This window comes from Urocitellus parryii, chromosome X (genome assembly GCF_045843805.1).
Source record: "Urocitellus parryii isolate mUroPar1 chromosome X, mUroPar1.hap1, whole genome shotgun sequence".
In the NCBI taxonomy this organism is placed as follows: domain Eukaryota; kingdom Metazoa; phylum Chordata; class Mammalia; order Rodentia; family Sciuridae; genus Urocitellus; species Urocitellus parryii.
The window spans coordinates 40313812-40336571 of NC_135547.1; the positions used below are offsets into that span (position 1 = coordinate 40313812).

Below are 22760 nucleotides of genomic sequence, written 5' to 3' on the forward strand. Positions count from 1 at the left end.
TTGCCTCTAATAGATGCATAGTATTCTATAGTATACAATTGAACATTTAACTATTTCCTTTATGTGTTGTTGATACAGTTGGTTGAATTTATGCCTTTCTATATTATATTAGTAACTCTATATCTTAGCAACTTATATGTATATATTTATGTATGAATTGAATATACACCTATTTTGCCACTGGAAAGTTATTTCCATTGTTGGAAATTATTAAGTAAAAGTGAATTCACATGCTCATATTGGTTAATACTATCAGAAACACTTTTTTATTTTACAAACTATAAGCAACGATGCTGAGGAATGATTTTAACCAAATTATATTTTTATATCATATACATGAACAAATATGTAACAAAATCCATTGTTGTATAAGACATAACAATAAAATGAATGGGGAAAAATAAAGAAATACCACACCACTTTGAAAGCTACAGTTCAAATTTAAAACTTATATTGATAGAGAAGACATTTGGCCTTTGTTTTTTGGGAATTGGCTTATTTCACTTAGTATGATATTCTCCAGCTCCATCCATTTACTGCCAAATGCCATAATTTCATACTTCTTTAAGGCTGAGTAATATTCCATTGTGTGTGTGTGTGTGTGTGTGTGTGTGTGTTTTCTGATATGGGGATGCCAATCCACAATAAGCGGGAGGGGGCTAGGGAAGAATAGAGGTACTTTGGATTAGGCAGAGGGGAGTAAAGGGAGGGGAAGGGGCATGGGGTAGGAAAGATAGCAGAATAAATTAGACATTAATACTCTATGTGCTTATATGACTACATGACCGGTATCATCCTATATCATGTACAACCAGAAGAATGAAAAGTTATACACCATTTATGTGTGATGTATCAAAATGCATTATACTGACATGTATAACTAATCAGAACAAATAAACTTACAGTGTTAGCACTGAAATAGTGAGGAGCAAAAAGGAACTGAAAACATGTTGGTGACTTCTGGAATATTATTCTTAAGAATAATATTAAGCTTTCAAATTATTTATCAAGAGGTTGCCTTTATTATATATAGTCATAAGCATAAAAAATCTAACACCATATTACACTGGTAAAATTTGTAGGATTCCATTTCACAGATGTTTAAATCTATTCATCTGCTGTTTAACATTTGGGTTATCAGGTTTTGTCTTGGTAATGAATATTTCTGCACAGGACATTTTGTGGATAAGTCTTAATTTATCTTGGAGTGAAACTGCTGGGTCCCTGAGTAAAGTATATGTATGTTGTATTTTATAAAAGATTCTGCCAAGACAATTTACATTTACAACAATGTATAGGAAATCTAGTTGTTACAGATCCTTGCACAACATATATAATACTATCAATTGTTTTAATAATAGTCATTCTGGTAGGCATGTAGTTCCACCTCAATGTGTTAATGTACACTTCTCTGATAGTTAATGACATTGGTCACCTTTGCATATACTTATTAGCCATCTGGTATCCTTTTTTGTGAAATGTCTGGCTCATCATAAATCCAAAATATTAATAATCTGTCAGACATACATTTTGCAAATATTTTATCCTAGTCTGTAGCTTTCCTATTCATTTTCTTAATGGTGTCCTTTGATATACAGAAGTTTTAAGTTTTGATTAAGTTTGACCTATTAATATTGTTTTCTTTTATAGTCACTGCTTTCTGTATCCAAAGAAAATGCTGCCTATCTTCAAGTTAGTTTTGTTTTAAAAGCTTTGATGTTTTAGTTTTTATGTTAGAACTAAGATCCATTTCAAATTAATTTTTCTATACAATGTGACATATGAGTTTAGTTTCATTTTCCCCATATGAACATACACGTATTTCAGGAAAGTTGGCTGAAAAGATTATACTTTCCCATTTTGGATTTATTTGGTACTTTTATAAAAATTAATTTTACTACATAATATTCTGTTTATTTATTGATCCTTATGCAATTACTTCTTGAAATCTGGTCCTGAAACTATATTTTTCTTACTTTTTTGGATGTTCTAAATCCTTTACATTTCCATACATGTTTTAGAATTGGTTTGTTAATTGTTTTTATAAAAACCTGCAGGGTTTATTAGCTGGAAATGCTTTGAGCTTATGGGTAACCATAGGGACAACTGGCATCTTAACAATTCTGATCTCCCAATGCATGAATATTCTATATATCTTCATATATTTTGATATTTAAATTTTTCTCATAGCTGGCTTCATAGATTTTAGTGAACATACCTCACAAATATTTTATTAAATTTACCCCTAAATTTTGGGGTCAGCCAAAATGGATTAAGTCAACTGCAGCCTATTTTTCACAATGATTACAATACTACAGCCCTTTTTCACAATAATTACAATTAAAAACTGGACAGAATACAAAAGCAAGTATTCAAGTATTCAAATAATCTGAAAATAAACACTAGCAGACATATTTGGGAAGGAAGTAAAAATCTTAAAAAATGTGTAACAAATCACCCTAAACCTAGTAACTTAAAGTAATACTATTAATTATTTCACAGTTTCTATAGATAACAACCCAGGTACAGATGAGCTAGGTTCTCTGCTTAGCATGTTGCAAGGCCAAAATCAGGGTGTTGGTTTAGCTAGGCTCTTATCTATGGAATTGCGCTTCTAAGCTCATCCAAGCTGTTGGCCAAATTTGGCTTTGGGGTTATAGGACTGAGGCTCCTGTTTTCTTGAAGATTGGTTGCTGGAAACCATTCTCAAGTTCATTAGGCTACCCATATTTTCATTCTGTGAGCCATTGCTACATGAGCATGGAGATTCTCCCTTATGTGGAATTCTCTTTCATAGTTTGAATTCCTCTTATGTCTTCTTTTGCTATCAGTTGCAGAAAACTCCGTCTTTAAAGAGCTTATGTGATTATATTAGGCCTACCCAGAATTATCTCCGTATATTAAAATGAACCTATTTGGGAACTGATTTAGGAACTGATTTAACTATATCTGCAAGATCTTTGTACAGCAGTACTTAAATGAGTCAATCTTTCACTGAATAACTAGGAGCAATGAATACTGCTCCTTGGGGATATATTGATATTTTATCTATTATGTAACTGAAAAAACAAATAAAAGCACAATAAGAACATTTCCTAAAGAGTGATAAGATAATTTGCTGCCAACAGAGTTCACTAAAAGAAATAATAAATAAAATAAATTTAAGGAAGTGACACCAGAAAGGTTATACATTGAGTAAGGCCCACATTCAGGTCTAAGACTAATGACAAAGAACATAGGAAAGTATACATTTAATTAGTGCAAAACCAAGTTGATTCTCAGAAACTAAACTATCTACTACAATGATATTCAGCACTTTTCAAATAAATTTCACAAATTTCAGTATCTTTATCCAATATAATCCACATCATTCAATAAACAATAAATTTAAATATTTATTTAAATATTCTGGAAAATGTGACTCTAATTCATAAGAATAGAACTAATGGTAGCAATAGACCCATGAATATCTAGAATGTTGGAATAAGCAGAAAAAAATCTTTAAACTACTTATAGTAAATACATTAAATAATCTAAGGAATTAGATTACTTAATATATCTAGCACAAAGAAGAATATTACAGGCAAATATGTATACAGTGGGTGAAAAATAAGAATTTTTGGAGAAATAAGGTTGACTCTAAAAAGAAAATGGAAATAAAAATTTCTCAGGAAAGTGGAAGAGATTAAGAGCATATTGAATAGTAATTCAAAGAGCAATTAACAAAAATTGTATAAAAAATTTTAACTATACTATCAGTCAATTTGCCCTAATGGACACGTATAGAACAATACATATAATTACAAATCATAAGTTATTTTAAGTGAACAGGGAAAATTTACCCAGACAAACCATAAACTGGGCCATATGATGTGTCTCCATAAGTATTAATAGTTAAATTATACAAATTATATATTTTGACTACAACAGAATCAAACAAAACAACAATAATTAAAAGATATCTGAAAGCCCCCAAATATCTATATTTTGAGCAACAAAATTCTAAATAACCTACCAATAGCATAAAAAATTAACAAGGAAATTAGAACAATTTTTTTCAATTAAATGATAAAGCACAAAGGAACAAAATTTGTGGAATTCATTTAAATGCTCCTTATATGGAAAATGCAAATTTAAAGTTTCAAACATGTCTATTTTAAAGACAAAACTGAAAAATCTATTATCTAAGTTTCCAATCAGAGAAGCTAGAAAAATAACAGCAAAATTAAATTTGTAAAAAGAAGGTAAGAAATAATAAAGATATAAGCAGAAACCAATGAAAGAAAAATCAAACCACAGAGAAAACACAATTCAAAAGTTAACTTTTAACAATAAATACAATGTAATGAATGCCTAGCAAGACTGATTAAGAGAAAGAGAAAACACAAATATATATATATATATATATATATATATATATATATATATATATATATATATGGTGGTACTGGGGATCAAATCTAGGACATAATCTAAAAATTAGACCCAACAAAGTCCAACAATAACTTAAAAATAATATATACAGCATAACCATCTTGGAGTTTATCCCAACAATATTAGTTTGTTTTGACAAAAAAAGTCAATTAGTGTAATTTGCTATATAAACAGAAGAAAAAAACATGATAATCTCTGTAGACTCAGAAAAAAGAATGGACAAAACTCACTCTCATTCTTATTTATTTTTGTGGTGCTAGGGAACAAACCCAGGGTCTTATATCCACTAAGCAATTTTTCTACCACTGAGCTATATCCCAGGCCCCTCATGCTTATTCTTGATAAATATATACTGTCAATAAATTAGGAATAGAAAAATTTTTATAATAAGACATAGAATGTTAAATTTAATAGAAAAATAGTGAACATAGTCCTCTGAGTTTATGAAAATGATAAAGATGTAAAATACAACTACTTTTATTAAACATTGTGCTGGAATTATAACCAGTGAAATTAGACAAGAAAAAGTAATAAGATGTAATATGTAAGGTGATGTTAATTTACAATAGCAAAAAATCTATTAGCACACTCAGTATTAATAAATGAAATCAATAATTTCTGTATATATACATGTTAAATATTCCCAAATCAATTATTTCTATCTACTTACAATAAAAAAATTCAAAAATGAAAATGAAAAGGCAATATCATGGCAAACACTATAAGAAGGTATTAAATTTCCAGACATAAATTTAACAAATGATTACCAAGATTTATAAAATGAAAAGTGCAACACATTGTCGAATTAAATTAAATACCTAAATAAATGGAGATAGTACATATACATTGAATTGTGAGATTAAATATTGCTAAAATATCAATTCTCCTTAAATTTATCTAGATTTATTTCTATCTTAATCAAAATCATTAAAGGTATTTTTCTAATGGAAACTGATAAATTATTCCCAAATTCATATAAATGATGTAGATTAACTAAGACAAGCTTTGAAAAACTGGAACAAAGTTGCTCTAATTAAACTACTATGTTTTAAGGCTTACTATAAATTTACAGAATGCAGATAGCATTGCAATATTTTATTAAAATCAGAATATAAAATATGGCAACTGAAGAGAATACAGAATGAAGAAATAGATCCCCATAAATACAGTCATTTGAATTTCTGAAAAAGGAGTAATTGCATTATTAAAATAGTGTGGAGCAACTGATATCTGTATGGGGAAAACTAAAAAAAAAAAAAAAACAAAAAACATGATTGTTACCTTACATTATAAAATAGTGTAGATCATAAACCTAAATGTGAAAGTTTTAAACATTAAAGGCTGTAAAAATTAGAGAATATTTCCAAAGCTTTAAATAGGCAAATGTTTACTGAATAGGATACAAAAAAGCACTAATCATGAAAGAAAAGACTGCTACAATGTAATTTATTAAAAACTAACAACTTTTGTTTAATACATGACAGCATTCAGACAGTGACTGGTAAATCTGGAACAGGAAGAATATACCTACAACACATGTATTTGATAAAGGACCCATGTCCAAAATATACAAAGAATTGCTCTTAATAAGAAAAAATGGTGAATAAACCAAAGAAAAATGAACAACAACAAAAACTTCAGCAGACACTTTATAATGATACTATCCAAATGGCTAATAGCATAATATGAAAAGGCATTAGTTGTTATGAGAAAATTATAAATCAAAACATTAAATACATGTCCATCAGAATAGCTAAAAATTAAAAAGAGTGACAGTATCCAGTGATGGTCAGGATATGGATAACAAGATGTATCACACATTGCTGATAGGACTGTAATTTATAAAACCACTTTTAAAGACTCTATGGTACCATCTACCAATGTTAAATGTACACCTACCCTATGATTTTAGTTATTATTTTTTTTATTTCAGTAATTGTACTACTAAGATTTTGTAGAAAAGAAATCATGCCTGGGCTGGGGTTGTGGCTCAGTGGTAGAGTGCTTGCCTAACATGTGTGAGGCCCTGGGTTCAATTCTCAGCACCCCATATAAACAAATGAAATAAAAGTCCATGAACAACTAAAAAAAAATTTAAAAAATGAAATAAAAAAAACAAAATCAGTACTTATGTCTATAAAAAGACATGTAAAAGAATGTTAAGAACATTCTTTTCCATGATAGTCCCAAACTGGACACACCCAAAAGTCCATAAAAAGGAGAATGCATAATTAATTGTGGCAGACTTTCAATGGACTATTACATAGCAATGATAAAGAAGAAACTACTTAAACAAGAAACAAAATAAATGACTCAAAAGATACAATGTTGAGTGAAAGAATACATACCATATGATTTCATTTACATGAATTTCAATGGCAGGCAAAAATAACTCATGTTGACAGAATTTATAGTAATGGTTATTTTAGAGGGAGGATTCCCTGTGAAGTGGCATGGATAAAATTTATAAAGGAACTACTTTGTATTTTGACATGTATGATGGGTTCATGGTACATATACATAGGTAGAAATTCACCTATACTCTTGTATACTTCAGGGTACTTTAATATATATATATATATATATATATATATATATATATATATATATATATTCATGCTATATTTCATTAAAAAGTTTAACAAAATAGTAATCCAAAACCTACTCGTCCATGCCACCATGCAATTAAAAAGACAAATAAAAAGTTAAACAGAAGCATGTACAATAATCTACTTCAGGCTAACTACTTGACTATAGAGCTAAGTCCCTTTCCTTGAATGACTCAGTCTCAGCCATTTGAATGAACAGTATGATTGTTCTACCAACAGCCACCAGCTGTGTGCTTGCGTACAATTTTCTAAGAGAATCAGCGGTAGGCTAGGGCCTGGCAGAGTATATTATCACCTACAAAAATAGTAAGGCCTCTTAATTGATTTGTGGCTAGCAGTCAAAGATTGAAAAACACTCCACCAAACAAGTCTGTCTTCCCACAGGATATTGTCCTGCTGAGTTGGTAATACTCATTCTCATTTTATACAGAAAAACATTTGGGCAAAGTGAGGTAAAGAGTTAGTTTGAGACTGTATTGCTAATCAGTATCTGATTGGGAAATAGAATGCAAGTTGGCCAAATAAGAAGTTGCTACAGGATACTTGTTAGAGTAGATAAGGAAGGAAAGAAGGAGGCATTTAAGTAAAGGAATATTTCTATAACAATAGGACTCTAAACAGAATAGATATATTCCACGCTTGTATAATTATAGCAAGATGGATTCTTCTGTCATGTATAACTAAAAAGAACCAATAAATAAAAACAAAAAGAAAAAAAAAAAGAAAAGGAATACTTACCTGGGAATCCAGGGAGGCCTGGTTGTCCTTTTGCTCCAGGGGTCCCCGGTAATCCAGGTAAACCAGTGTCTCCCATAGAACCTTTAATGCCTGGGCTCCCTGGGTATCCAGGCAGACCAGGTTCACCCTGAAAACACAAATAAAAAGATCAAAACGAAGTCTTGCATGACTTTGATTGTGTAACAACATAATGTTATTTATAGAGCTTTTACTATACATTGAATACTCTGTTAAGTGTTTTACATAAATTGCTTCATTTAATCATTACAAAAGCCCTATGAATTAGGTTTTGCCATCTTTATTTATAAACGAGAAAACTGAATTTTAGAGTATAATGTGCCTAAGCTCTTTAATAAGTAGCAGAATTAGGATTTGAACTGACGTCTACTTGATGCCAGAGTGCATGCTATTCCAGTGGTAGTTAGCTGTTTTATTCTTACTAATCCTTAGAAAGATATTGTTATTATCCCATTGTTATAATGATGCAACTAGTAAGTGGTGGAATCTGAATTTGAATCCAGTCTGATTTCAGAACCTGTAATACTCATCCCTATTGTGCTACAATGCAATTCATTGCTTATAGAAAGCATGTCAAACAATAGGTACAGTAGGTTCTACTGTAAAAGGCAAATTTTATCTTAACAAGAATATGTCTATTAATTCTTCAGTGGACATTTAAAATCCTACTTCTTCCTTAAAGCCATTCTGGACAAAGAGATGTAATCTAAGAGCTTAGAGTTGGTTCAAAGTGATGAAGAATAAATGTTTCAGCTTTGGATTACAAAACCCAGTTTATGATTTTAAAAATACACTTGAAGGGCTAGGGTTGTGGCTCAGTGGTGGAGTGCTTGCCTCACATGTGTGAGGCACTGGGTTTAATTCTCAGCACCACATATAAATAAATGAATAAAATAAAGTCCATCAACAACTAAAAAAACTTTAAAACATACACTTGAAATAATAATGATTAAACTAAAAAAGTATCTGTGATTATAGACAATTCATATATTATCATTCTCTCTTCTTCTCTTCCTCCTCTCCCTCTCCCTCTTTCCCCTTCTCCTTCTTTTCCTCTTTCTCTCTTTCTCTGTCTCTCTCTCTTTATCTCAGTACTGGGGGTTGGACACAGGGGCCCTTTTTATTTTTTATTTTAAGGCAGGGTTTCACTAAGTTGCTTAAGGTCTTATTAAGTTGACCAGGCTGGCCTTGAACTTGTGATCCTCCAGCCTCATCCTCCTGAGTTACTGGTATTACAGGCCTGCACCAATACAAGCTGCTACAATTTTTTCTCATAGAATATTTGCATTATATTTTCTTCTAACAGAATCTTATAACAATTCATAACCACTTTCACAATTAAGTTTTTCCCAGTAATAATGAAAACATGCACCATAACTCTAAATCTCTACCACAGGGCTCAGTGCTCTGCTCACAAGAATCATGACCTCCTCAACAAAATGTCAGTATTTGCCATCACCTACTGAATATTTCCTTCTTCACTTAGTATTTACAATTGTCTGGGTGAACAATATCTTCTAGTTGTGACTTGTGTGTTTAGGCATGGTGATAATAACTTTTTAAATTTATGCCTTTTCACCTTACATCCTGTTATTTAAAAAAAACAGCTAAGAATTTTGGGCTGTGGATACATTTCTGTTTCTTTTAGCCCCTTATAAATCAAGTAATTAGCTCATTTTTAGGCACACAATAAACTTTTGGCTTGAAATGGTTTCATCTTATATGTTTACAAAGAAAAAGCTTTGAATTAATTATTATAAGTCCTGTTATACATGAAAGAGTTTAATTTATATATCAAAATAAAATGAGAAAAATTCTAATATTCTGCTAATGGTAAGCCTGAAAAGCAGTTTACAAACTCTGAATTACTTACTGTACTAAAATATGTTAAATTCTACACAGAAATTTAATCTCTAAGTTCAGCTAGCACTGTCCCCTCATACAGTTCCTCTCATCACCTTATAGCCCTGGTCCTTCAAACCAAATATATTTTAAAAAGAGAGTAAATATTTTATTAAGAATTTTGAAGAGGACTAAAATTTACTAGATTAAGCTTTATATAACCTTTTATTATTCATATGATTACAGAGAAAACAATGAGTTTCAAGGAAGTTAAGCCAGAGGAAATAAGGAAGAGAACTCAGAAACTCAACACACTGGTCAGGAATCCTTAAATCACTCTGAGAAAGAAGATTCAGGTCTATTTGTACTCCAAGAGCTTAACTGTTGCAAATATCTGCATTTGTTCTAATGTCAAGCTTTGATAAAATTCTGAAATGGAATATACCATAGTAATGAGTCAAATCTACCACTCTAGAACAACCGAAAATACAGTAATACTGGAAGACTAGCATACTTGTTTTTAAAAAATGCCCCTAACTAGAATTGCTTTCAAGGTCACTGTGTTGTATCACATACAGCTCAGGTGAACAAGGGCTCAGTTTGATATCTTTGTTGTTAAAATTCAAACATTTTCACAATTAAGTTCCTAGTAACAATGAAATCTATGAGATTGGTTCATAGTCAATTTCTACTATGTCTTACTAATAACACCTTCTCTTCCATTCCATATTATAATCTAAGAGACAGAATAAAATTATCAGTTTGCAGAAAAATTATCAGTTTGCACCACTTCATAGACAACATCAAAGATGGTGAGAAAAATCAACCTTTTTGGTTTTTGTCTGAAACTGTAAAATTGAAGAATCACTGCCACTAGGAAAAAAGTCATTAAATGAATGGAAAATAATTGGTGAGAAAGGGTAAAATGATATCCTGCTCTGTATTCCCCATAAAATTATTAATTATTTTTACAGCTCTGTCTGTACTAGAAATTAAGAGTACCACAAACAAATCCATAAATGGCAAGGTCCGAGTCACTCAAGTTTATAATTTAGACAGAGGATATCAACAACAAGTGAAATTGAAATAGAACTAACCACCAGACAATTAAAAAAACCTATTCATGTGTATAAACCCAAAGGAAATGAAATCAACATGTCAAAAATACACTACTCCCATGGTTTTGTAGCACTATTCAAAATAGCCAGGATAAGGAATCAACCTAAATGTCCATCAACAGATGAAAAGATAAAGAAAATTTGGCATATATACATGATGGAATAGTAGTCCACCATAAAAAGCACGAATGAACCTGGAAAACATTAAGTGAAATAAGTCAAGTATGGACAAATATCATATGATCTCATTCACATGTGGAACCAGAAAAGGGGATCTCATAGAAGTTGAGAGCAGACAGTGGTTACCAGAAGCATAGAGAATAGGGAAGACAAGAGACAGGGAGAGGGTGGTCAAGAGGAGAGAAGGGGAAGAGGTTGATCAACAGGTTTGGTAAGTTATGGTGCTCTACAACACAGCAAGGTGAATATAATTGATAGTAATGTATTATATATCTCAGAACATTTAGAAGGGAGGAATTTTAATATACACACCATAATGAAATTATAAAAGTTTAAGGTGAAAGATAGGATAATTACCCAGATTGATTGCTACCCTATGTATACAGGAATCGAAATATCACAGTATGCATCATAAATATATGTAAGTCTTATGTGTCAACCAAAGAAATAAAATAAAATGATGGGGGGAAACTAGTGGATGAAGATACTCGCCTATCACTTCCAAAAATTTCTTTGTGTTCTTTTGTGTATGTGTGTGTTTTGTGGTTAAGAGCATTTAACATGAAATTAATCCATTTAATATATTTTAAGATGAATAATACTGTAAACTATAGGCAGTGTATTATACCACAGATCTCTAGAACTTATTCACCTTGTATAACTGAAGCTTTATACCCATTGAGCAACCACGAATTTAATAAATCAATATACAGGAGAGAGTATACAATAAGATTTTCAAGTCTGTAATGTATGTAGCTCTCCCAGCTGGTAAAATGATAAGCTAACAGGAATAAACTAATAAATAATGGTTCAAGGCTGTCTGAACGGGACAAAAGGTACCAAATGAGATATAATATGTGTATCTGTGAAGTAATGAACTTAGAGAAAAATAATATGAACTAAATTTATCAGATCATGGGTTCAACAGTATTTTTTAACTACCCAAGGAGAGTAATAGCAAATTTTTGCAAACATCAACTCAGTGAAGCCAAAAGTAGCTCAAATGCTAAAGAAACATTAGAGAAAAATATGACTCATAAAATCATGTTACTCCATATTAGCATAGTATTTGCCATTCTAGTAACCACAGCACATAACATTATTTAAAATGTATTCAAAATTAAATGAAAGGAAAACACCCATCTGTTCATCAAAACTCAAGATTCCATGGGCGGGGTTCTGGCTCAGTGGTACAGTGCTTGCCTAGCAAGTGTGAGGCACTGAGTTCGATCCTCAGCACCACATAAATAAATAAATATATTGTATTCATCTACAACTTAAAAAAAAAAAAAAACCTCTCGGGGTGGGCGCTGGGGTTGTGGCTCAGCACTATGGTGCTTGCCTTGCAAGTGTGAGACCCTGGGTTCGATCCTTAGCACCACATAAAAATAAATAAGTGAAATAAAGGTGTTGTGTCCAACTACAACTGAAAAATAAATATTAAAAAACTCTGAAGATTCTAGAACTTTGTCTTTAAATGAAGATAGTAATTTTAAGACAAATAAAACAGTATTTTTATAAGTAGATGATATATCTACTTTATAAGATGATGATAGACTACACATATGCAATGAAATTATTCATCTTATAATTGAAGGTTTGTACCCTTTGACCAATATTTCCAAAGTGCTGGAAACCACCATGCCACTTTCTATAAATTTAACTACTCTAGAAACCTCATATAAGTGGAATCATAAAATATTTGTCTTTTGTTTGCTTTTTAAGGTGGTAGTGTGGATTTGTGCATGCTATGCAAGTACTCTACTACTGAGCTATATCCATAGCCCCCAAATTTGTCTTTTTGTGATAAGTTTATTCCATCCACTTGGCTTAATGTCTTCAAAGTTCATCCATATCAAAACCTCATTCCATATTAATATTGAATAATATTCCATTGTACATGCATATGACATTTTGTCCATCCATTCTTCCAATAATGGACATTTGGATTACTTCCACCTTTTGGCTATTCTGAATAATGCTGGTATAAACATAGCTATAAAAAACATAGCTATAAAAATATATGAGTTCCTGCTTTCTATTCTTTGGTATATTTATCTAGAAGTAGAATTGCTGGAACGTATGCAAAGTCTGTTTATATTTTTGATAAATTGCCATGCTGTTTTCCACAGTGGCTAAACTATTTTACATTCCCACCAGCCATGCACAAAGGTTCCACATACTCCATACAGTTACCAGCACCTGTTATTTACTATTTTTATAACAATCTTCTTAATAGGTATGAAGTATTACCTCACTGTAGTATTGATTTGCATTTCCCTACTGATTAGTGATACTGACCATCTTTTCATGTACTTATTCTCCATAACTATATCTTTTGTGGAAGAAGGTCTATTCAAATCCTTTGTTCATTTTTGAATTGGGCTGCTTGGGTAATTTTATTGTTGATTGGTAGGAATTATTTATGTATTCTGAAAATTATACCCTTATCAGATATATGATTTGTACATTACTTTCTCTTTCTGTGAGTTGCCTTTTCCCTTTGTTGATACTTTTCTTGGATGCACAGAAAATTCTAAATTGGGTGTAATCCACTTTATCTATTTTTCTTTTTGTTGCCTAAGCTTTTGGTGTTGTAACCAAGAAATCATTGCCAAATACAATATCATGAAGCTTTTGTTCCATATTTTCTCTAAGGGTTTTATAGTTTTAGGACTTATATCTTTGATCAATTTTATGTTTTGCATATGGTTTAAGGAAAGGGTTCAACTCCATTCTTTCCCATGTGGACATCTAGTTTTCCCAGCACCATTTGTTGAAGAGACTGTCTTCTTTAGATTGTGTGCCTTGTCAAAGATCATTTGATCATATACAAGGTTTATCTCTGAACTTTTTAAAATTTTTATTGGTTCTTTTTATTTATACATGACAATAGAATCAATTCTGATATAATTATACAAGCATAGGGTATATGTTATTCTAATTAAGACCCATTCTTGTAGATGTACATAATAGTGGGATTCACTCTCTGTAGGTCTATTTAACTGTCTTTAGGTTAGTACCACCCTGACCTGATTACTGTAGATTTGTAATATGTTTTGAATTAAATGAGTCCTTTGACTTTTTTTTTTTCAAAATTGATTTGGCAACTTAAAGAGTCACTTGAAAGTACATATAAATTTTAGGATGAATTTTCTATCTCTGTAAAATATGCTCATGGGACTTTGACAGGGATTTTGTTGAATCTGTAGATCACTTTAGGTAGTATGGGCACCAATCTTCCAATTACAGAACGTAGGATGCCTTTCCATTTATTTGTTTTATTTTCTTTTAGCAGTATTTTCTAGTTTTCTGTGTACAAGTCTTTTACCTCCTTATTTAGACTCATTCCTAAATATTACTTTTTATTTTTGATGCTATTGCAAATATGATTGTGTTCTTAATACCCTTCCCTGGTTGTTTGTTGTTAGTAGATAGAAACACAACAGTTTTTTGTGTATTGATTTTGTGTTCTGCCACTAGGCTAAAAATATTTATTACTTCTAACAGATTTTTTCATGTGTGAACTCGCTGTAGATATTTTGTACATATAGGATTATGTCTGCTTGCCTAGCATGAGAAAGGCCCTGCTGTTCAATAGCAGTACTGGAAAAAAATAACTATGTGAATCATCTCTGAATAAAAATAATTTATAATTTGGATGTCTTTTATTTCTTATCAATTACTCTGGCTAGGATTTCCAGTAATATCCTGAAAAAAGTGGTGAAACTAACTGTGAGTTTTTCATATATGGTGTCTATTATGGTATAGTTTCCTTGTATTCCTAGTCTGTTGAGTGTATTTATCATGAAATGGTGTCCAATTTTGTCAAATGCTTTTTAAAAACCTTTTTTAGTTGTATATGGACACAATACCATTTTTTAAAAATCTTTTTATGTGGTACTGAGGATCAAACCCAGGGCCTCACACATGTGAGGCAAGTGCTTTACCACTGGGTCACAGCCCTAGCCCTTGTCAAATGTTTTTAATGCTTTGAGATGACTGAGTGATATGCTTTTGAATTTATTATGCTAGAATTTTATTTAGGAATTTTTGTATCAATATTTGGAAGGGATATAGTCTGTTGTTTTCTTTTAGTGTCTGTGGCTTTGGTATTGGGGTAATCTTGGCATCACACATCAAATTTGGAAATTTTCCCACCTCTTAAATTTTTTGGAAGAGTCTAAAAATGAATGATGTTAATTCCTCTTCAAATGTTTGGTACAATTCAGCAGTGCAGCTATAGCATCCTGGGCTTTTCTTTGTTGGAAGGTTTTGGATTATTGAGTCAAACTCCTTACTAGCTATAGATCTATTCAGATAACCTATTTTTAGGACTCAGTCTTAGTAGGCTGTGTTTCTAGTAATTTTTCCATAGAATTATGGAAAAATTTCCATCTTGGTTATAAAACTTTGGGCTTCTACAACCATTGGTTCTTAGTACTCTCCTATATATTTCTTTTTATTTTTGTAAAATCAGTAGTAATGTACCCTATTTGGTGATTTTAGCTAGTTGAGTCTTCTCTTTTTTCTTAGTCAATGTAGCTAAGGGCTTTTAAATTCTGTTGATGTGTTCGAAGAGCCAACTCCCTGATTTTGTTGATTTTCTCCACTGTTATTTTATTTGCCTATGCTCTAATTTTTCTTTTCTTCCTTCTGTGAACTCTGGGTTTAGTTTGTTCTTTTTGTAATACGTTAAGCTTCAAAGCTAGGTTTTTGATTTGAGGTCTTTCTTCTCTAACATAAGCATTTACAGCTATCAATATCTCCATTAGTATTGCCTTCTCTGCATCCTGTAAGTTTAGGAATATTGTGGTTTCATCTTCATTTGTCTCAAGATATATTCTAATTTCCCATATGGTTTCTTCTTTTTTCCATTGGTTATTTAATAGTATGTTATTTAATGTACACATATTTGTGGATTTTCTTAGTTTTTGTTCTATGTTAATTTCTAGTTTAACTTCACTGGAATTAGAAAAGACAAACTGTGTAATTTTAATATTCCTATATTTATTAAGATTTTTGGCCTCACATATGGTCTATTCTTTTTTTTTTTTTTTTTTTAAAGAGAGAGTGGGGGACAGAGAGAGAGAGAGAACATTTATTTATTTTTTCCTTAGTCCTCAGAAAGTATGTGGTGCTGAGGATCGAACCTGGGCCGCACGCATGCCAGGCGAGCGTGCTACCGCTTGAGCCACATCCCCAGCCCCACATATGGTCTATTCTATACTGTGAACTTGTAAAAATGTATATTCTGCTATGCTGAATGGAATGTTCTTTACACGTTTGCTAGGTCCAATTCATGTTTTTAAAAATTAGTTATTTGTTTTCCTATTGAATTGTAAGAGTTGTTTATATATTCTAGATAAAAATATTCTACCTATTATTTGCAAAAAAATCTTAAATTTTAATATAGTCCAATTTATTTTTTCTTTGGATTATTGGTGTCATATCTAAGAAACCATTACTTAGCCTAACATCATAGGGATTTAGTGGTATTTTTTCTAAGATCTCCATATTTTAGCTCTTATATTTAGGTATGACCCACTGCAATTTAATCTTGATTTAAAATATTTTTTAGTTGGTGATGGACCTTTATTTTATTTTTATTTATTTTTATGTGGTGCTGAGAATTGGACCCAGTACATCACACATGCTAGGCAAGTGTACTTCCACTGAGCTACAATCCCACTCCATGATTTAATCTTTGTATATGACATGAGGTAGAGGATCTAAATTAATCCTTTTGCTTATAGATGTACTCTTGTCCTAGCATCATTTGTTGAAAATGTTTTTTTTTCCTTTTAATTGTTCCAACGCCTTTATTGAAAATCAGTTGACCAAAAATGTCTGGATTTATTTCTGGGCTCTAATCCATCTCATTCATCTATCCTATGACAATCAATTCTAGGCCTTTTGAGGAAGATCAAGTGTCTATGTCTATCCTATGCCAGTATCACCTTTATGATTACTAAGACTTAGTAGTAAGTTTTGGAATCCAAAAGGGTGAGTCCTTCAAATGTGTTCTTTTCATGACTTTTTGACTATTCTGGGTCCCCCAAATTTATATATATATTTTAGGATGTGCTTGTCAATTTTTTAAAAAAAAATTAAATATCTTCATTTTATTAATTTATTTTTATGTGGTTCTAAGGATCGAATCCAGAGCCTCACACATATCAGGCAAGCACTTTACCCCTGAGCTACAACCCCAGCCACTGCTTGTCAATTTCAACAAAAAATCCAGGATTATACTAGAAACTGCACTGCATCTGTAATATGGCTAAATTTTAAGATGAAGTGAGTAATGGAGGTAAGAACCATTGTGCCATATTAAAATAAGGATACACCTGGGCACTGTGGCCCACACCTGTAATCTTAGTAGCTCAGAAGGCTAAGGCAGGAGGACTGGAATTCAAAGCCAGCCTCATCAACTTAGCAAGGGCCTAAACAACTTAGTAAGATTTTGTCCTGAAATAAAACTTAAAAAGGGATGGGGATGTAGCTCAGTGGTTAAATAGCCCTGGGTTCAATCCCTGGTACCAAAAAAAAAAAAAGTTTTAAGACATTAAAGCATTCTTTATTAATGTTAGTTATATATGTATATGGAAATGAAAAAGACAGTAAGTTACATTTATTTAGTCTACTTTAAAATGTTAGAAACATTGAGAATTAAATTTTTTTAAATTAATTCTAAAATTTAGCACCAACTCAGAAATATAACACTTTTTTCAGTAAAGGCAGAAAGTATTTTATTATTTTTAAGCCTCTCTTCCTAAATTTTACTCCATGTATGTATAATATTTCAAAATATACTCTACTGTCATATATATCTAAAAAGAACAAATAAAATATTCCTATAACAGGATTATTGTAAAAATTATATAAATTAAAGGTCTAGCCTGAATAGTAGATACTACTCAGCCTCAGAGATGGGATATCCTTATTCTAAAGAAATGTAGACTTTTGGACAGGGCTAGGATTGTGGCTCAGTGGTAGAGTGCTCGCCTACTAGGCATGATCCTCAGCACCACATAAATGTAAAATAAAGATATTGTGTCCACCTAAAACTAAAAAAATAAATATTAAAAAAAGAAATGTAGACTTTTGGAAAGCAAATAATTATGACTTAATTTTTAGAGATTGTGTTTTTTGTAGCAAAAAAAAAATTAAAGAGTTATCTAAGTTTTAATTAGAGACACTGAGAGTACTTAGCCAAAACTGTCAATCTGACATGTTTCAGCAAAAAAAAAAAAAATCACTTGGGAGAAATGGATTTGCAAAAAATATAATGCAAAAGGAAGATATAAGATGTGAAGAGTTAGATACACTGCACATAATTTACGAAACCTTAAGCTCATCCAAAGAAGAGTCAAAATTCTATTTAATGGAATTAGAGATTAAATTGCAGAATACAATTTAACTATTATACCACAGGCAGGCTTGAAATTGTTTATGAAAAGGAATACTAAATTTTAAAACCTTAGTATTTATCTAGGAAACAAAATTTCACCAAGAGTAGTTTGAACAGTGGCTCCATTCTTTTCACTGTATGTATAGCTTACAATTTGTAGGACACATATTTTCTATGCCTTGGCACAGAAATTGTCCCATTACTTTCTAAGTTTGGATCAGCTTCCAATATTTTTTGGGTACCAGGGATTGAACTCAGGGGTGCTTAACCACTAAGCCACATCCCCAGCCAGCTTCCAATATTTTAAACTTTGCACTTTGAATTTTGTGAAATGTCTCCAAGAGTTCCTTTATTGTGAATTTTTCTGATGGCATCACTTCTCTGTAATATCTTCATTCTTTTCATCAATGCCACTTTTCTCATTTATTTTGTACAACATAAGCTACATTCTTGGCTTCCTATCGACTCTCAAATAGTGGCAGGGTCTACATTCCTATGGTTGGCTATTTTTTTTCTATAACTCCATTTACAACCGGTTGAAATCTCACTTCCAGTGTTATCACTTCCCCCTTTCTACTTTTTCTTTTTATTATTTTGTGAGGCTTCACATATGCTAAGCATGCAATTTACAACTAGTGTACACTCCCAGCTCCATTTCCCATATTTTTTTGCACTTTTTCTTTACTTGTCAATTTCCTCTTTCAATTTTCCATTTTTGTAAAATACCACATTGGTTTATCACTGGGAGACAGGGCTGTAACACAACTACATTCTTTGCTGTCAGTACAAGAACTGAACAGATGCATGGTGACAGAATTTGAAAGAAGTAAAATGACTATTCACCAAACATGATGCAATCTGTTATTTACATTGTAATTTATGGACTGAAAACTAATATACCATGGTAACTGAAATTGGAGCCATGCTGTTGTGCACCAGTATTATTTAACTAAGTTGTAACTGAAATTTGTATGTATCAGATATGTGCAAAGGAATGATGGCCTATGTATAATAAACTGAGCTACAAAACCTTAATGTTTCATCCTTGTTCCTCTATTATCGATTTGAAAACAGCAGCTGTTACACACACACACACACACACACACACACACACACACACTTAATATACATTAATATATAATAAATCATACTATGCTTTATATTTGTTTCCTATTTTAGTCAGGAACAAAAGCCCTAACTATAACCTATAAGGCCCTAGATAATCTGATTACCAACCTGAGCCATCTCCTATTTAGTGTCACCTCATTCATTCCATTTAATCTTCACTGGCCTCATTTATGTTCCCTAAACACATCAGGTATGCCCCCACCTTAGGGTCTTTGCATGACTCACTCCCTTACTGCAGTGATGTCACTGCTCAATTGTTATCAGAGAGATTTTCCATTAATGACCTGTTCCAAAATTTAACAATTCCCAGCAATTCCTACCTACGTCCCTTGCTCTACATTTTATCTTGAGATTTATAACCTTCTAACATATTGCAGACTTATTTATTTTGTTTAATGTATATCTCCTTGACTACATAAAGGTACCAGGTTGGCAGTGAGTTTTTTTTTTCCTTTATCTTTTATCTTCAGTTTTTGGTGGTGCTGGGGATTGAACCCAGGATCAACTGCATGCTAGGCAAGCACTGAGCTGCATCCCCAGCCCTGCATTTGTTTCTTTTATGATGTAGCCCCAGCACCTAGCATAGTGCCTGGAACATTACACATATTCAATAGATATATTTTGAATCAAATAAATGAATACAAATTCACCTATGTAAAAAATTTAAAACTTCTCCATACAGAAGTACACTATGAACAGTATTATTACTTTTTTATAACTTTATTTTATTTATGTGGTACTGAGGTTCAAACCCAGGGCCTTGCATGTGCAAGGCGAGCACTGTACTGCTGAGCCATAACCCCAACCCCAATGAACAGTATTATAAGACAAACAATTGATGTGGAGAAAATATTTGTGGCATATATAACAGTGAATGTAACTTCACTATTTATAATGTACTTTTACTAATCAGTATTGAATATTATCCTTTACCTAAAAGTATGTAAAACTAGAAAATTTACAGAAGAGATATGAACAGATGAACCTTACTTGTATTCAGGAAAATTCAAATATAAACAAATAATTATATCTTACTTATTACCTATTACATTGGCAAAGTTAGAAAAATTGATAATACTCAATATTTATAAAATGAAGAGAAAATAGAAAACATTTTATTGTAATCACAAAAATATAAATGAGTAGAGATGTCTGATAGAAACCTATGACAGAACTATCAATATTACAATGGCAAATACATGCTGGGTCCTAGCAACTCTGCTCAGAATTTATTCTATGGTGATATTTATCAAAGATTCTTTAGATATATATATGTAAAATATGAATAAGAATTTTCAGTGTCATATATTTAGACTCATGAAACTATAAAAATGACTTCAGTATTCCTAATAGGTTAAATTATTTCTCATAAACCCACATAGAATATAGCATATAATTAGAAAAAGAATGATGTACATATTTATGGCTTGATTAAAAAAAAAAGATCGCCATGAAGTAAGCCAATGCCAAAAAACCAAAGGTCAAATGTTTTCTTTGATATGAGGATGCTGACTCCTAATGGCAATTGGTGGGTAGGGAGCATGGGAGGAATGGAGGAACTTTAGATAGTGCAAAAGGGAGGGAGGGAAAAGGAGGGGGCCAGAGGGTAGGAATGATGGTGGAATGAGTTAGACTTTATTACCCTAAGTACATGTATGAAAATAATTTGTGTACAATCAGTGACTTAAAAAATTGTGCTATATATGTGTAATATGAAATGAATTGCATTCCGCCATCATGTATAACAAATTAGAATAAATAAATAATTTAATAAAAATAGGATTGTCAAGAATTCCTAAGCTATGACAGCTAAGTAAGTAGATGTACAGCATGGTTTTATGTATGTGAATAAAATTACACAAAGACATTTCAGTGTGGAAGATGTAGCATCATTTCACATATCCATAATAGAGGAAAATGCTTCCAAGTTTAATTGAAATATTCTTTCCATTGTAAGATGTACTCCAATACCATGGATTTTTAAATGTAAATAAAGGAATTTTAAAAGTAATGAAATATCCTAAATGCATGCACATATCTGTATTAAAACACTTTTCTGGAAGAGTAAATGAGAAAATGCTTAAACTGATTACCCTGGAAAAAAAAGCGAAAGGGGATTTGGAGCTTGTGAACATGTAGAAAGAATATTCTCAACTTATATCTTTCCAAATTGAGTGAATTTTAAAGTCAAGTTCATATGTTACTATTATTATAAAAACTTACAAACACAAAAATATCAGTGCATTTATCCTTGACCCAGCAATTTCACTTTTAGGAATCTATTCAGCATAAATAATTATATACGTGTCTGCAGAAAGAATGTACATGACAAAGAAAACTAAGATATACTGAAAAAGAAAAATATGTAAGTGATAAAACAAGGCTAAGTATAGTGTACACAATAATTCTACATATATAATGTGTGCAGACAAGAGAACTCAAATTCCTAAATTTTACTTTCTGTTGAAAGTGTGCTTCTATAGGGAAAATATAAGAAAAAATAGAATAGGGCATGAATTAGAGTTTCACTTTTACTCTTTATATTTCTGTGTTTTATTTTGTAATAAAACGTATACTCATGTATTACTGTAAGATGTAAATATAACATAAAAATTAAAATTTACTTCAATAGACTTTACATTATAAAGTGGAATTAATATGCAGAAACTTCTCTTGAATCTCTCTTTTTTTCTGGTACTGGGGATTAATTTCAGGAATGCTTAACAACTGAGCAATATCCCCAGCACTTTTATTTTTAATATTTATTTTTTTAGTTGTAGTTGGACACAATACCTTTATTATATTTATTTATTTTTATGTGGTGCTGAGGATCAAACCCAGGGCCTCGCACATGCTAGGCAAGAGCTCTACCGCTGAACCACAACCTCATCCCCATCCCCAGCACATTTTATTGTTTTTTTTTTAATATTGTCACAGGTTCCTGCTCAGTTGCTTATGGCCTCGATAAGTTGTTGATTATCTCCTATAATAAGTGGATCAAGTGGACAATTAAACTATAGTCCTTTTGTATATTATGTATGATATGCCTCTGGTTTACTGAAACACATTCAAAAGGAAATTATTGCCAGGTGCAGTAGCACATGCCTGTAGTCCCAACTACTTGGAAAGCAGTAAACGAGGATCACAAGTTTAAGACAAATCTTGGACAATTTAGTGAAAGCCTGTCTTAAAATAAAATAAGGGCTGGGGATTTAGCCTAGTGGTAGAGTGCTTTGCCTAGCATGTGCAAGACCTTGAGTTCAATCTTCAGCACTGCAA

General features: G+C 31.6%; 1 protein-coding gene across 2 annotated transcripts in view; it reads right to left on the reverse strand.

Annotated features, from left to right (window-relative positions):
• Col4a5 (collagen type IV alpha 5 chain) overlaps positions 1-22760 on the reverse strand; it is a 220059-nt gene that overhangs the window by 35490 nt on the left and 161809 nt on the right. For both annotated transcript variants that reach the window (XM_077794061.1, XM_077794062.1), the window contains exon 37: positions 7782-7908. In XM_077794061.1, coding sequence (XP_077650187.1) covers positions 7782-7908 — 127 coding nt within the window. The remainder of the gene's footprint in view (positions 1-7781; positions 7909-22760) is intronic.